Genomic DNA, 13,071 nt, shown 5'->3' on the forward strand with positions numbered 1-13,071 from the left:
TAAGATCTTGTGACAAGTTTTCAGGTTATATTGAGTATATTTTCATTTCACTACGCTAGCAGCTGACCATGCACTTTCCATATTTTGCTACCCCCCTTTGACATACGAGTACTTCACTTCAACCATAAGTTCAGGTTGAACCGTTATTGCTTATCAACGCCATTCTGATCACTTATTGAACCACTATTTGCTTACTGCTTTGTAGCGGAAACTTTTCCAGTTGAAAGCCCATATAACATTGTCCTCTGTCGTACCTATACCCTCCATAAGTTTTACTTACGTCGAGTTAAATAATCAGTTAATTTATGGATCTAATCGAGACCGACGTAAATTTCCATTTAATATACTATTAAAACTCCTCCCACTGTATTGGTCAAAATCGCCGTAAATGAGCTGAAATTAACCTTTTAAAATCGCATCAATTCTAGGTCTAGATTTCCCCCACATCAATAGAAATTGTAGTAGGCACGGACTTATGGACGAAGTCTTTTCCTGCGGGGATGCGGCGAAAGATGGAAAGGGAATCAGAGCCGTCAGCCACCTTGATGAGCTAAATAGATATACGTATACCACCGACCACGGACGCACACGGATGTGTACGCACGTGCGGTTGTTGTTATTATTGTATAGGTTAGGCCAGAAGGTACCCGATCACAGACTGAGAATTCAGAATAATACAACATACCTTATTGTGTAGCGCCTAACTGCAAACGCAGATCTTTCTCAAAATCACCAAAACAATATGAGGTCGAAGTACAGAATAAGGCTACATTTCACCTGTAAGTATAAGTAAAGCTTTTGAAACTGTAAATAATATGAATGCTGTGATTCCAAGTAATGTATTTGTATCTATATTCATTCAAGTTTTCCGAAAAATATTGAGAGGCGTAGGATATGGCTTGATACGATAGGGTTGACGAACACAAGTGTGCCAAAGAGTGGCCAAAGTATGCTTATTTATGTTCATGTCATTTTTCACCGAAATCATTCGATCGAATATCTGCCTTCATAGTTAGGCTAAAAGACGATGCTATTCCAAATGTGAGTTCAATTCATAGTTTTTTAATACAAATATATTTCAGGACGTGAACATAAATCATATATTTATGTAGGTTCTATATACAATAATTTACGAATTATTCAACGCGATGTTTTCTGTTCATTCTATCATTGTATTATGTTTTTTTTTTTGTTTTTTTCTTTGTTTATATTTATACTCAGTATTATTCTGGTTCTATGTACAGGTGCTTTGCACCTCTACAGAATGTACGCCGGAATTAAAATTGGATTTAAAAACAATGTGCTTACCTGCACAGTTTTTTATACAAAAAGAATTGAAGCGGTGTTCGTAAATACCTATACAGTTCGCGGAAATAGTTTATCGCAGTGATCTGTCCGAAAAACTAATACTGCCTAAAGTGAATCGTTTAAACGTGGCGCCCGAAAACTTAGCTCATCAATATGGCCGACGTGCTATCACGGCCGTGTTCGAAAATTGACTGACAGTACTGTCAGCAATCTTTCATCTCTTTTGCGCTCCCAAGTTCGTGAATAGCTCTGACTCTGTCCTAGGGAATTTTCAGTACTGTCAGTCAATTTACGAACACGGCCCACATGTACTCTCTCCAAGGCGCATACCCCTCGCCCACAAGTCTAGCCTGCACCGTCCATAAATCCGTGGTAGTAGAGGAATCTAGGGTATTTTCAGGGAGAAACGAAATCAGTCTAGGGGTAGGACGCCCGGAACATTTGGCAACACTGGTGTAGAATCTAGTCAGTCACAAACCGAAGTTGCATCGAAGCACCTATATTCTTACACTGTGACCTGTTTACAAGCCGTGCTGTCCACCTCCGTCCAAGTGACGGAGAATATTGGATACGAAGTTCATTAATGTTAACAATTTAGATCCGTAGTACAGTAAACGATACAATTGAGTTCAAAAAAGTAAGTGCCTGCGTAATTTACACGATACTCTTCAACTTGTATTTCTTCATCCATAATCCTGCCACTACAATAGACTTTTCCTGTACGATACATTATTTATTGTATTTATTGGTCCTAATCGTTTTTCGTCACTGTTTTTCCTCTATAATGATGTGGTTGACACTCTAGAGTTTCGTGTCGTACGTACTTCCTAGAAGTCGTTTAAATGCCTTGATTAAAGATCCCTGTGTCATTGGATAACATTCATACAATAATATGTGCAAATCATTTTGCCATCATCTTGCTTTATTTGTCATTCTCATATCTTATTGTAGGGTTACTTATAAGTATATGTATGTACATACCTATATGCATCCATATACAACTTACACGCATTTTGCCTCTTCACAGAATCAACTTCTCTATTGCAAATTGTCTTTTTAATTTTTTGACAAATATATACATATATAGTCATAGTATGTAAATAAGGGTAGACGAGTTTGTGAGAATAGCAGTGTGTGAAGTGTATTTGAATGAAATGTGGAAACAGGATTTAATATTCTATTTATCGTTTGAACAAGTTCTACCTACAAGGTTTCTAGAATAAGTACATATCTCAAGTGATGAAACCTGGAAAAGAGAACTGTGTAAAAGTTTAAAAAAAAATATACTACCTTGTTTGCAAATCATTGAACATTTAACCATAGGCATTGGTTTCGAAATCTAGCTTATCTGTCCTTGAACAATTTTACCTAATTGTACTGATTCAAAGGGGAGGAGAGGTCATAATAATATCACAAATATGCAGTACACGCAATCCAATGTAAACGTGTCTACACGAACTTTGATCAATTTAACATACACTCTGCTCATATACATGTAGTCTGAGTCACATGTTCTCATTATCCATCAGTCACAATAGATAAGTGAAGCGAACTCTCAGTGGAAATGTCACGTTAATCACTTCTTTGTTTCTAGCAGTACATGCACAATGATTCCCACATCATTGATCCTGGTTTTGGGAATCTTGGGTTCAGCCTTAGGAATTGTTCAGTATCAACCGGAAGCTGTGCACATCGCATATGGAGGTAAAATCTACTATTTCTAGTACACAAATGAATGGCCTATTACAAATTTCTTTGTGCATAATTCAATTATAGTCCATGAAGTTTATGCTATTTAATTTTTGGCCAGTTATAAAAGATGTCGTTAAACATGATTGTATATCATCAGCTAATAGTCAGATTTAATCAATTTTACACAGATAATGTGCATGATATCTCCATCACTTGGACTACAATGGATAAAACTCAGGAATCCATTGTTCAATATGGTATTAATGGTTACGCACTCACAGCCAAGGGTAATTCAACTCCATTTGTTGATGGGGGTCGAAAAAAACACAAGCAATACATACACAGGGTATTGCTGAAAGACTTAACACCAGGGAGTAAATACGGTAAGAAATCTTGACTCAAGAGAAGTATCAGGTGATTGCATATTTAAGTGTAACTGAATGCTTATTAGATCACTTGTTTTTGGGCCTTAAGAACCACAAACAACCATCTCAAAACCAAAAAAAACGTTCTTGTTAATACGTGTTTCGGTCCGTGATAGGTTCTAGGCTACACGCTCTTATTTCTTTTAAGCAAGATCTCTGGCTGTCACATCGATTTTTTTAGGATTCCTAATATCCATACAAAGAATGTCTAGGATCGCTTTTATTTTATTTATGTCTCCAAATCTGAAAGAAAAAATGAACTGATGCTAGGATAGATCCTAGGAACACAAGAAAAATCGGAGGAAGTTATGAATTCTTGGTTTGACAGGAATAACGCAAACTTCTCAAGAGAAAGGGTAAAATATGGGTTTTCATTTTTACTTTCAGTTTAGGGGCCTAAAAAAATCGATGCAACAACCCGACATCTTGTTCAACAGAAATAAGAGCGGGTCGTCTGAAACTTATCAAAGACCGAAACACTCATTACCAAAAACATTTTCTCGGTTTTGAGATGGTTGTATATGGTTTTTAAGACCCGAAAACAAGTAATCTGATATGCATTTAGTTCTATTGAAAAATGCCAGACTTGGCAAGTTTATCCGGCGCTCCCCTTAATAACATAACAATTTTCACATAACTTTTATTGTAAGCAAAGCCATGGCACTTATGTTACTATTAAATTATATTACTATTACTAGTATTATATTTATACCCTATTTCGTATCATTTTAAATCACAGTGTACCAATGCGGAAATGAATACGCATGGTCAGACATGTTTTATTTTGTAACTGCACCGACTGACCAGGCAACATGGGCTCCCCAAGTTGTTATTTTTGGAGATATGGGTAATGAAAATGCACAGAGTTTGCGCAGGCTACAAGAAGAAACTCAGCGCGGTCTGTACGATGCTGCAATTCATGTAGGTGATTTTGCGTATGATATGAATACAAACAATGCAGCTGTCGGAGATCAGTTCATGCGGCAAATTGAATCAATTGCAGCCTATCTGCCATACATGACAGTGCCTGGTAATCACGAAGAGAAATACAATTTCAGTAACTATAGGTAAGAATAAGTACTTTGAAATGTTTTAGCTTTAAATGATACTCTTTTTGTAAGTATGTTTGTAAATGCCAAATGCATACTTTATAGAGCCCGCTTCACAATGCCTGGAGAATCAGAAGGCCTTTGGTACAGCTTTAATATGGGTCCTGTGCATTTTATTGGCATTGAAACAGAAGCCTATTATTTTATGAATTATGGATTGAAACAGCTTGTTAAACAGTATGAATGGCTCGACAATGACTTGCGCGAAGCCAATAAACCTGAAAATAGGTAAGATTTCATATAAGATTTGATTTTTGTCTGATGTTTTTCCATTGAATTGAGAAATCGAATAATAAATTTTATTATAGAGCCAAACGTCCCTGGATCGTTACTTTTGGACACAGACCAATGTACTGCAGTAATGCTAACGCCGATGATTGTACAAATCATCAATCGCTGGTCAGAGTTGGATTGCCACTCTTCCACTGGTTCGGTTTGGAAGATTTGTTTTATAAACACAAAGTGGATCTGGAAATATGGGCTCATGAACACAGCTACGAACGCTTGTGGCCTATGTATAACTTTAAGGTATTGTATGGAACAATTGATACTCATCATAATTAATTCTAGAATGGTGCACTATTTTTTGGCATCTTCTGAGGGTTGTTTGCGTTCCCAACGTATTTAACAACCCTTAACATTACTAAAAATTCCGAAAAAAAATCATAAGTGTTCTTTACAGTTTTGAATATAAGTTTGAACAATAATAATATTGTAACATTAATTTGGGAATTTTTAATTCAATCGTCCAAAAAAAATGCACAAAATGCACGGTAACATTGAAACATTAATAACTTTTGTGAAGTGAGTTATTTGAAAAGAAATCCTTTTAGACATTTTTACTTGAGATTCCGTACTTTCGGGAAAAACAAATATGGGAGAATTCAGCAACTAAAAGAGGGTCTTTTTATGGCGGATCATTTGCATCCTCGACAGATGTTTACGTCCTACCAGCTATAGCTAAACTAACCGATTCCAAGGAGCCTGTGGCAGTAAACTATCCCTAACCCAATCTTTTTTTATACACACCAGTAGAATAATGCTAAGCAAATTGACCTCCACAGAATATCTCATTGGTAAAATGCCGAGGATTCAAACGACTCATGTATACCATTCTATAGTGAAAACGATAATTTAACAATTCAATGAAATCATCAACTATTTGAATTTCCCATTAAATTCAGGTGTACAATGGATCATATGAGCAACCATACAGAAATTACAAAGCTCCAGTGCATATAGTAACTGGATCTGCTGGTTGTAAGGAAGGGAAAGAGAAGTTTATCCCTAATAGGCCAGACTGGTCTGCGTACCGTAGTTCTGACTATGGATATACCCGTTTGAAGGCATTTAATACAACTCATTTGTATCTAGAGCAGGTCAGAATCTTTCCCCATACTAAAATAGCTGTAATTTTTTGGTATGTTTTGTTGCAACAAGGGTCTGAAACAACTAGTCCTTATTCAGCTTTGAACGGCCATTATTATAATTGTGAAACAGACTTGATAATTAGTACTTACTTAACGATCTCTTTACCTACAGGTATCTGATGACAAACAAGGAGCAGTTTTGGACCAATTATGGTTAATCAAAGATGATTTATGGCCTGAATACACTCCAAATTAATTTTAAAGAAATAACTGGGATATTAACATACATGCATGATATTATGTTTCCTTTGAATTTTATTAATTTTGTTTTCTGTACTAGCTTTGTCAATGAGTCAACTATTTTGTAATTTTTATGAGCACTAGTACTTATAAAAACTACACAATATTCTCATCTTTGACAGATGGTAGCACAGGAAATAAAATTTGTTGTATATGCACATGTAGGTACTTTTTGACGCATGATTCTTATTAGAGCAACTGTCAGGCTCAATCTTTTATCATGCTGGAGGTAGCCTCGCATGTACAGAAAGTGTGGTGGAGGAGTGAGATAGTGCAGTATGCTATGTATACAACCTGATTCGCCGATACGTTTCCTTTCAGCCAATGAAATACCGTGTGAGTGAGCCGGAGTTTCCAAGTAACCCGGTAATATATCGCGCTCGTATCACACGGCCACAATTTTCGCGAGATTGACAGCATGGGTAGCTACATCCAGTAGTATATGCTCTAAGGTCTCAATGTAAAATAACGTTAAATTAAAAGTAAAATAACTCCAATATGATTCAGATATTCGCTTTCAAATTTTACATAGGAGTTTGAAATAAAAGTGGAAACAATTTATATAATTTTCATTGATCTAGTACAATTTTGACGTACACGCCCGTAATCCCGTACATCAGTTAAAACACAGTCGAATGGTAATCCTTCCACTCCTTCAAACATGTTTTCAAGCCCGTTGGGTATTTACCTCTAATACCGAGTGCTATGAATCCGACGGTGTAAAAATAAGAAAGGGTCCGACTGGCTCTCGGTCGCTGTGATTACTTTATCTTAGTACGGTGGGAATCCGCCAGGGGCCTCATGCGTCGGTGCGGGTGAGTTAAACAATAATGGCGGTAATTTAACAACACAGTATTTACGAAAGTTGACAGGCAATTCAGGATCGACGTTTGGATCTCTGTCGTTTACTCGAAAGACAAGAAAGTGGTGAACTGTTGTTTTCCCGATTGTCGGAGCGGATGTCTAGGAGCTGACGAAACAATCTCCTTGTTTCGTGCTCCCAAGGATCCTATTATATTTCAAAAGTGGTACAGTGCTGCTAAAAAATTCGGTGTCGATCTTAAATTCAATCATTTTATTTGCGAAAAGCACTTCAACTATTGCGTATCTATTTATATCAGGTGACAGATGATGATGCTCTAATAAATTGTGAGTTCTCGTTTCCATGCGATTTGCATAAGGATGAAGTCATTGTATACTGTCTACACTACTATACAGTCATGAGAATGCCTCAATCAGCTAAAAAAAAAGTCGGAAAATGTTGAAGAATAGTAGGGTAATTAAGAAGCAATCCAAACTATACTCTACGTAAAAACGCCACGTTAAATTTTTGAGGTATTTTAATATAATAATAATAATATTATACATAATGCGTAATTACTTTATTATTACCCCACACACTCATTATTGTGTATCCTTTGCATTTGATTTTGATTTGAAATTGATTCAGTGTGATTACCGTTTTCTTTTCATCAAGAAAACGTACCGATGGAATTTTATTTGATCTTTGGTCTTTCGATTCATCATGCATTTCATTTTCACTAATATGTGTCGCTATGGTCACATACATTCATCATACAATTATTTTCTTGAGTAAAATGTTTATGTGCCCATGTAATCTTCAGTAGCAGATTTGATTTTCCACATGCAAATGTAAAACCGTTGACTGAAGAAGATAAAGACAGTTACCCTTATGGGCTTTGGTGTGACGACCGAAAATCGTCGTGCGCGTGCGCCTCCTGAGATGTTCCGACGGTGGAGTTGAGAACTTATTGCAGAACATCGGAGAGTTACCGATTTCGACATGATGCTGGCTGCATTCACCTTCTGAGTAACACAGTCTTCGCAATAGTAATCCCAAGCCAGTATTTAGCCTGTGTGTACTTATCGAGTTGAAGCGTTACCGACTTGTCGGCGATACAAGAAATAATTAATGAGAATAAATTTCTTCCAAAATTCGTAGCAAAACAGTGATTTAATTAAAGTATACGTACCCGAGGGAAGAATTAATACCTAGATTATAAATGATAACAGATCAGATTTAATAATGATGCAGAGACCAAAAAGTATACACGCACACGCGGTCCATGTACGATATTGATATGTATGATACATTTAGGATTAATACGTGATCCATACTATAAATTTTATAATTTTCCAGGAGACAAACTAGATTATATACAATAATACGGCTGTAATATGAGAAAAGAAGGATTAGTCATTTCGAAATGGGATTCTATTCGACGCGCGCTCGATGTGTACCATAACATTATTATTCATAATGATTCCAACAACTTTTCATTTGCTCTCTCGATTTTGAATTTTCGTCGGCATAAAATCGAAATGCTGTTTTAGCTGGTCGCAAGTGAAGTATCTACGTTGGGTAGAGGAGCAGAATTGTTTTTCGAAAAGTATTCGTATGGAAAAAAATTCAGAGTTACTGTAATACATCACGGATGCGCTGATTTTGATCGTGATGAAATGCATGCTCGGTATATAAGACAGTAACGCCGTGTAGTGAATTGAAGACCTAAAAAGGTGATAGGGAGAGAAAAAACAAAGCTTCTTGAAACTTCAAGTGTATTTTAACACACATTTGAAAGGTATGAGCAAAATTTTTTATCATCCAACTGTCGCAGAACGGCAGCATTGTTAGCTGACCCGTTAACTGAAGAATATATCTTTAGTCAACGGCTGACTATCGAAGGGCCTGGCCGCTTGAGTCTGGAATCGGCAGGAAGGATAAAGTGCGTATTTGTTGTACGAAATGTGCAAACTAAAATCATTATACATCGTATCATATCATCATACATCATACATCATACATCATCGTACATAGTATTAAAGTTCGAAACCAAAGTTTGGATGTTCGGATGTTCAGAAAGTGACGTCACTCAGAATTTTTTTTCTCTTAACGTCATCGATCTGCTTGAAAATCTGCGGGCCGAATTCCTCAGTCTGGAAACAACCGCGCAGTAGAGCGGACGTATGAAAATCGCGCTCCGCAAATTTCGAGTACCGGGTTCTCTACCGCCTGGATCGTGCGCTCGGGGTCCGCGTCCTAGTGCAACTTGAGTTCAAGGACAGGCGCTTCGTAATTTCTGCGCTCCGGGTCCACTACCTGGTAAAACTCGACTTTCGGGACAAAGCGCTCCGTAGTTTCTGCGCTCCGGGTCCACTACCTGGTGAAACTTAAATTCCAGGACAAGCACTTCGTGGTTCCTGCGCTCCAGGTTCGCTACCTGGTGAAGCTTGACTTCCAGGACAAGCGCTCCGTATTTCAATTCATTTTTCACGCAAGCCCAAATTCAGTAGCTGTCAGTGCGCTAATAAAATTTCTATAATTTTTTGAAATTTTCTCATAAACTTCTGGATAACATGTGTCGTTACAAAAATTATAATAATCCTTACCCAATATTTTTGATGTGTTCTGATACTGAAAATATTTATTAGTATTCGCGGTATAACCCGAGGTCGTTGGCGGTGGTTGTTGGAGGTGGTTGGCGGTGGTGGGAGGTGGGCGAGGAGGACGAGGTGGACGAGGAGGATGAGGATTTGTGCTCGGTGAGTTCAACATTTTTGTAATGTTTAATGGCAATTCCAATTATATTTCATTTCAAATTTTTCGAACTTGTCACGTTTACAATAAGTTATTTCAATTCATTATTCGCGCAGGCACAAATTCAGTAGCTATGAATGCGCTGATAAAATTTATTATATTATTAACTGATTAATTAATTATAGTAATCCTTACACAATATTTTTAATGTGTTTTTATACTGGAAATATTTATTACTATTCAAGGTATAACCCGAGATGGTTGAAGGTGGTTGTTGGAGGTGGTTGGCGGTGGTTGGAGGTGGATGAGGAGAAGGACGAGGAAGACGAGGATTTGTGCACTGTGAGTGAAACATTTTTATAGTATTTGATGGCAATTGTAGTTATATTTCATCTACAATATTTCAAATTTGTCATGTTTACAATAAATTATTTCAATTGATTCTTCTTTTCGCGGAAGCAAAACTTCAGTAGCTATGAATGCGCTGATAAAATTTACTATATTATTAATTAATAAATTAATTATACTAATCGTGACACAACATTTTTGATGTGTTCTTATACTGGAAATATTTATTACTATTCCCGGTATAACCCGCGGTGGTTGGCGGTGGTCGGAGGTGGACGAGGAGAAGGACGAGGAAGTCAAGGAAAACAAGGTGAACGAGGAGGACGAGGATTTGTGCTCGGTGAGTGAAACATTTTTATAATATTTATTGGTAATTGCATTTACATTGTATTCAAAATTTTTCAAAGTTGTCATGTTTGCAATAAATTATTTCAATTCATTTTTCGCGCAAGCACATATTCAGTAGTTTTAAATGCGCTCATAAAATTTATTACATATTAATTAATTAATTGATTATATTAATCCAAACACAATATTTTTCATGTGTTCTTATACTTGGAATATTTATACTATTCCAGGTATAACCCGAGGTGGTCGTCGGTGGTTGTTGGCGGTGGTTGGTGGTGGTCGGAGGTGGACGAGGAGGAGGGCGAGGAAAATAGGAGAGCAAGGTGGACGAGGAGGACGAGGATTTGTGCTCGGTGAGTGAAACATTTTTATAATATTTATTGGTAATTGCATTAACATTGTATTTAGAATTTTTCAAACTTGTCATGTTTACAATAAATTACTACAATTCATTTTTCGCGCAAGCACATGTTCAGTAGCTTCAAATGCGCTAATAAAATTTATTACATATTAATTAATTATATTAATCCTTACATGATATTTTTGATGTGTTCTTATACTAAAAATATTTATCACTATTCCAGGTATCACCCGAGGTGGTTAGCAGTGGTCGTTGGAGGTAGTTAGCGGTGGATGGAGGCAGTCGAGCTGGACGAGGAGGAGGACGAGGAAGACGAGGAGAACACGGTGGAAGAGGAGGACGAGGATTTGTCCTCGGTGAGTTTAACATCATTATAGTATTTGATGAAGTAGGATCAGGAATGGGAGTAGGAGTGGGAGTAGAAGTAGAAGTACGAATAAAAGAAGGATCAGGAGTAGGATCAGGAGTAGGTGTAGGATCAGGAATAGAATCAGGAGTTGGTGTAGGATCAGCAGTAGAATCAGGAGTAGGTGTGGGATCAGGAGTAGAACCTCGAGTAGCTGTGGGATCAGGTGAATAAGTAGTATCAGGAGTGGAAGTAGGAGTACCATCAGGAGTAGGTGTAGTAATAGGAGTAGTAGTAGTATTAGCAGCACGGTGCTCGTTGGCGGGGTGGGGCGGGGGAGGGTAGGGTAGGATAGGGTAGGGTGACAAAGAAGAGAAACCAAATACAAAATAGTAATAGCCCGTTGCCGCAGCATAGATCCATACAAGATTCCGAGGTAGGCATGTTAGATTTACGAGCAAAGTCTGATTAGTACTTTGTCAATCTTGTTAGACCTATGAGATACGTTTCTAACCTGACAAAAATATATTGGAAATTTACAGTATTTGACAACAGTGATACCTTATCACATGGACAGTGGCCCACCTGATAATCAAGCTTTACAAGTCCTCATTAAGAGTAAGTTTTACAAGTTCTTGGTAACAGTACCAACAATGACTTAATAACTTCATTCGAAATTAATAATATGTTTTTGTTTTCAGTATAAAAGGATATTAATGAGGATAGTCCAACGGTGCCCACATTATTAACGGACTACATATTGAAGGGTGGGTTGATTTCTTTCACCTTGTCTTGAATCCGTGCGAGATAAATACTTGTATATTTCACGGTCCAGTTATTATCATGAGGTTGAAGTTTGTAATGTTATTCAGGCGATGAATTTTTAGAAAAACTTGGAATACAACTTCAGGATTGTCTGAAAATAAGTAAACCGTAATGAACCAAATTGTAATCATATCAAGTTATCAGTAACAAGCAATTGCGGGTAAAATATTAGCTTACTTTTGTAAGTATTTATGAATATAGCCTCTATGAATATTCATTGTTGGTATATAAGGTCTGGCAACGTACCTACTTTCTGTAAGAGATGTTGAAGATTTTCAACATAATTATGTTTCAGTTCTGTGCCCCACCTAGTGATCCACTAGTACATATCCTCCGAAGTGACATCGCTGTGCTACGTATAAAGAAGAAAAGATTTATTAAGATGCAGATTGCTCCTCTCTTCTTGCCATTGTGCTTTCATATAGCACTACAATAAATCTTATAGAAATAAGCTCTCGTTGAGATTTCTCTGTATTTATAACTCGACGCGAGAAGGCAAAAATCAATGTGATGCCATCTGTAAGGTAATTGGACTCGTATTTGCACTACGAGAACTCGTTGGGCATTTTGCGGTGAAGTTTGAAAAATTGTTGTACAAGAAATTAAATAACTATAAAAATGGATAAAAAATATTATCTCTAATTGTGAATGTAGCTAATACAGCTTTAACCGTATATTGATTATGTGAATGATCTATTGTGACAAGATCGGAATTAGATAAGCTCTCTAAATACTTTTTTCTAGTCTATTAATTTATATCATGTATATGTAAATGTATACTTCTTCAGTTTATACAATCACTGCACTAGGATTGCCCTTGCCACGTTTTATGTTGCGCTTGTGTAATTTGTATATTATTAACCTTACGTTTTACTGTTTTTGCGACAAGTTGTGAGTGTTTCTAATTTCTTGGCGATTATTTGTGTACATGTATGTGTATATATGTATATGTATACTTATGCATGTGTATATACATATATACACATATTGAGAACTAGATTTTTACAATAAACACAGAGGTTTTAGTATATTCGCATACGGATTTCTGTGTATAGGTATACTTGAACTAAAATATCCTTA

The 13,071-nt window shown here is 36.8% G+C and overlaps 2 protein-coding genes across 6 annotated transcripts in view; both read left to right on the forward strand.

Annotated features, from left to right (window-relative positions):
- Nucleotides 1-678: 678 nt before the first annotated feature.
- Nucleotides 679-6,765, forward strand: LOC124184936 (acid phosphatase type 7). 5 transcript variants are annotated; one of them, XM_046575186.1, is made up of 8 exons: nt 679-779; nt 2,906-3,012; nt 3,189-3,383; nt 4,165-4,492; nt 4,580-4,762; nt 4,843-5,062; nt 5,719-5,913; nt 6,077-6,765. In XM_046575186.1, the coding sequence occupies exons 2-8, from the start codon at nt 2,916-2,918 to the stop codon at nt 6,158-6,160; spliced, it is 1,302 nt and encodes a 433-aa protein (XP_046431142.1). In that variant the 5' UTR covers nt 679-779; nt 2,906-2,915; the 3' UTR covers nt 6,161-6,765. The 5 variants fall into 5 exon arrangements, with proteins under 5 accessions (XP_046431142.1, XP_046431137.1, XP_046431138.1 ...); XM_046575181.1 differs by lacking the exon at nt 679-779 and adding an exon at nt 1,013-1,041 and having other exon boundaries at nt 2,903-3,012; XM_046575182.1 differs by lacking the exon at nt 679-779 and adding an exon at nt 1,013-1,041.
- A 3,254-nt stretch (nt 6,766-10,019) lies between these two features.
- Nucleotides 10,020-13,071, forward strand: part of LOC124184988 (fasciculation and elongation protein zeta-2-like) — a 296,636-nt gene continuing 293,584 nt past the window's right edge. The window contains exons 1-3 of the transcript XR_006871289.1: nt 10,020-10,063; nt 10,383-10,451; nt 11,709-11,784. The gene's annotated coding sequence lies outside the window, so the exon portion shown is untranslated. The remainder of the gene's footprint in view (nt 10,064-10,382; nt 10,452-11,708; nt 11,785-13,071) is intronic.

Source organism: Neodiprion fabricii, chromosome 6 (assembly GCF_021155785.1).
Source record: "Neodiprion fabricii isolate iyNeoFabr1 chromosome 6, iyNeoFabr1.1, whole genome shotgun sequence".
In the NCBI taxonomy this organism is placed as follows: Eukaryota; Metazoa; Arthropoda; class Insecta; order Hymenoptera; family Diprionidae; genus Neodiprion; species Neodiprion fabricii.

What these genes read in the sequence shown, in the direction of transcription:
- LOC124184936 (XM_046575181.1), top strand. An exon ending in TGTGCACATCGCATATGGAG is followed by an intron (nt 3,013 to 3,188) that starts GTAAAATCTACT and finishes AATTTTACACAG; the next exon opens with ATAATGTGCATGATATCTCC. An exon ending in AACACCAGGGAGTAAATACG is followed by an intron (nt 3,384 to 4,164) that starts GTAAGAAATCTT and finishes TTTAAATCACAG; the next exon opens with TGTACCAATGCGGAAATGAA.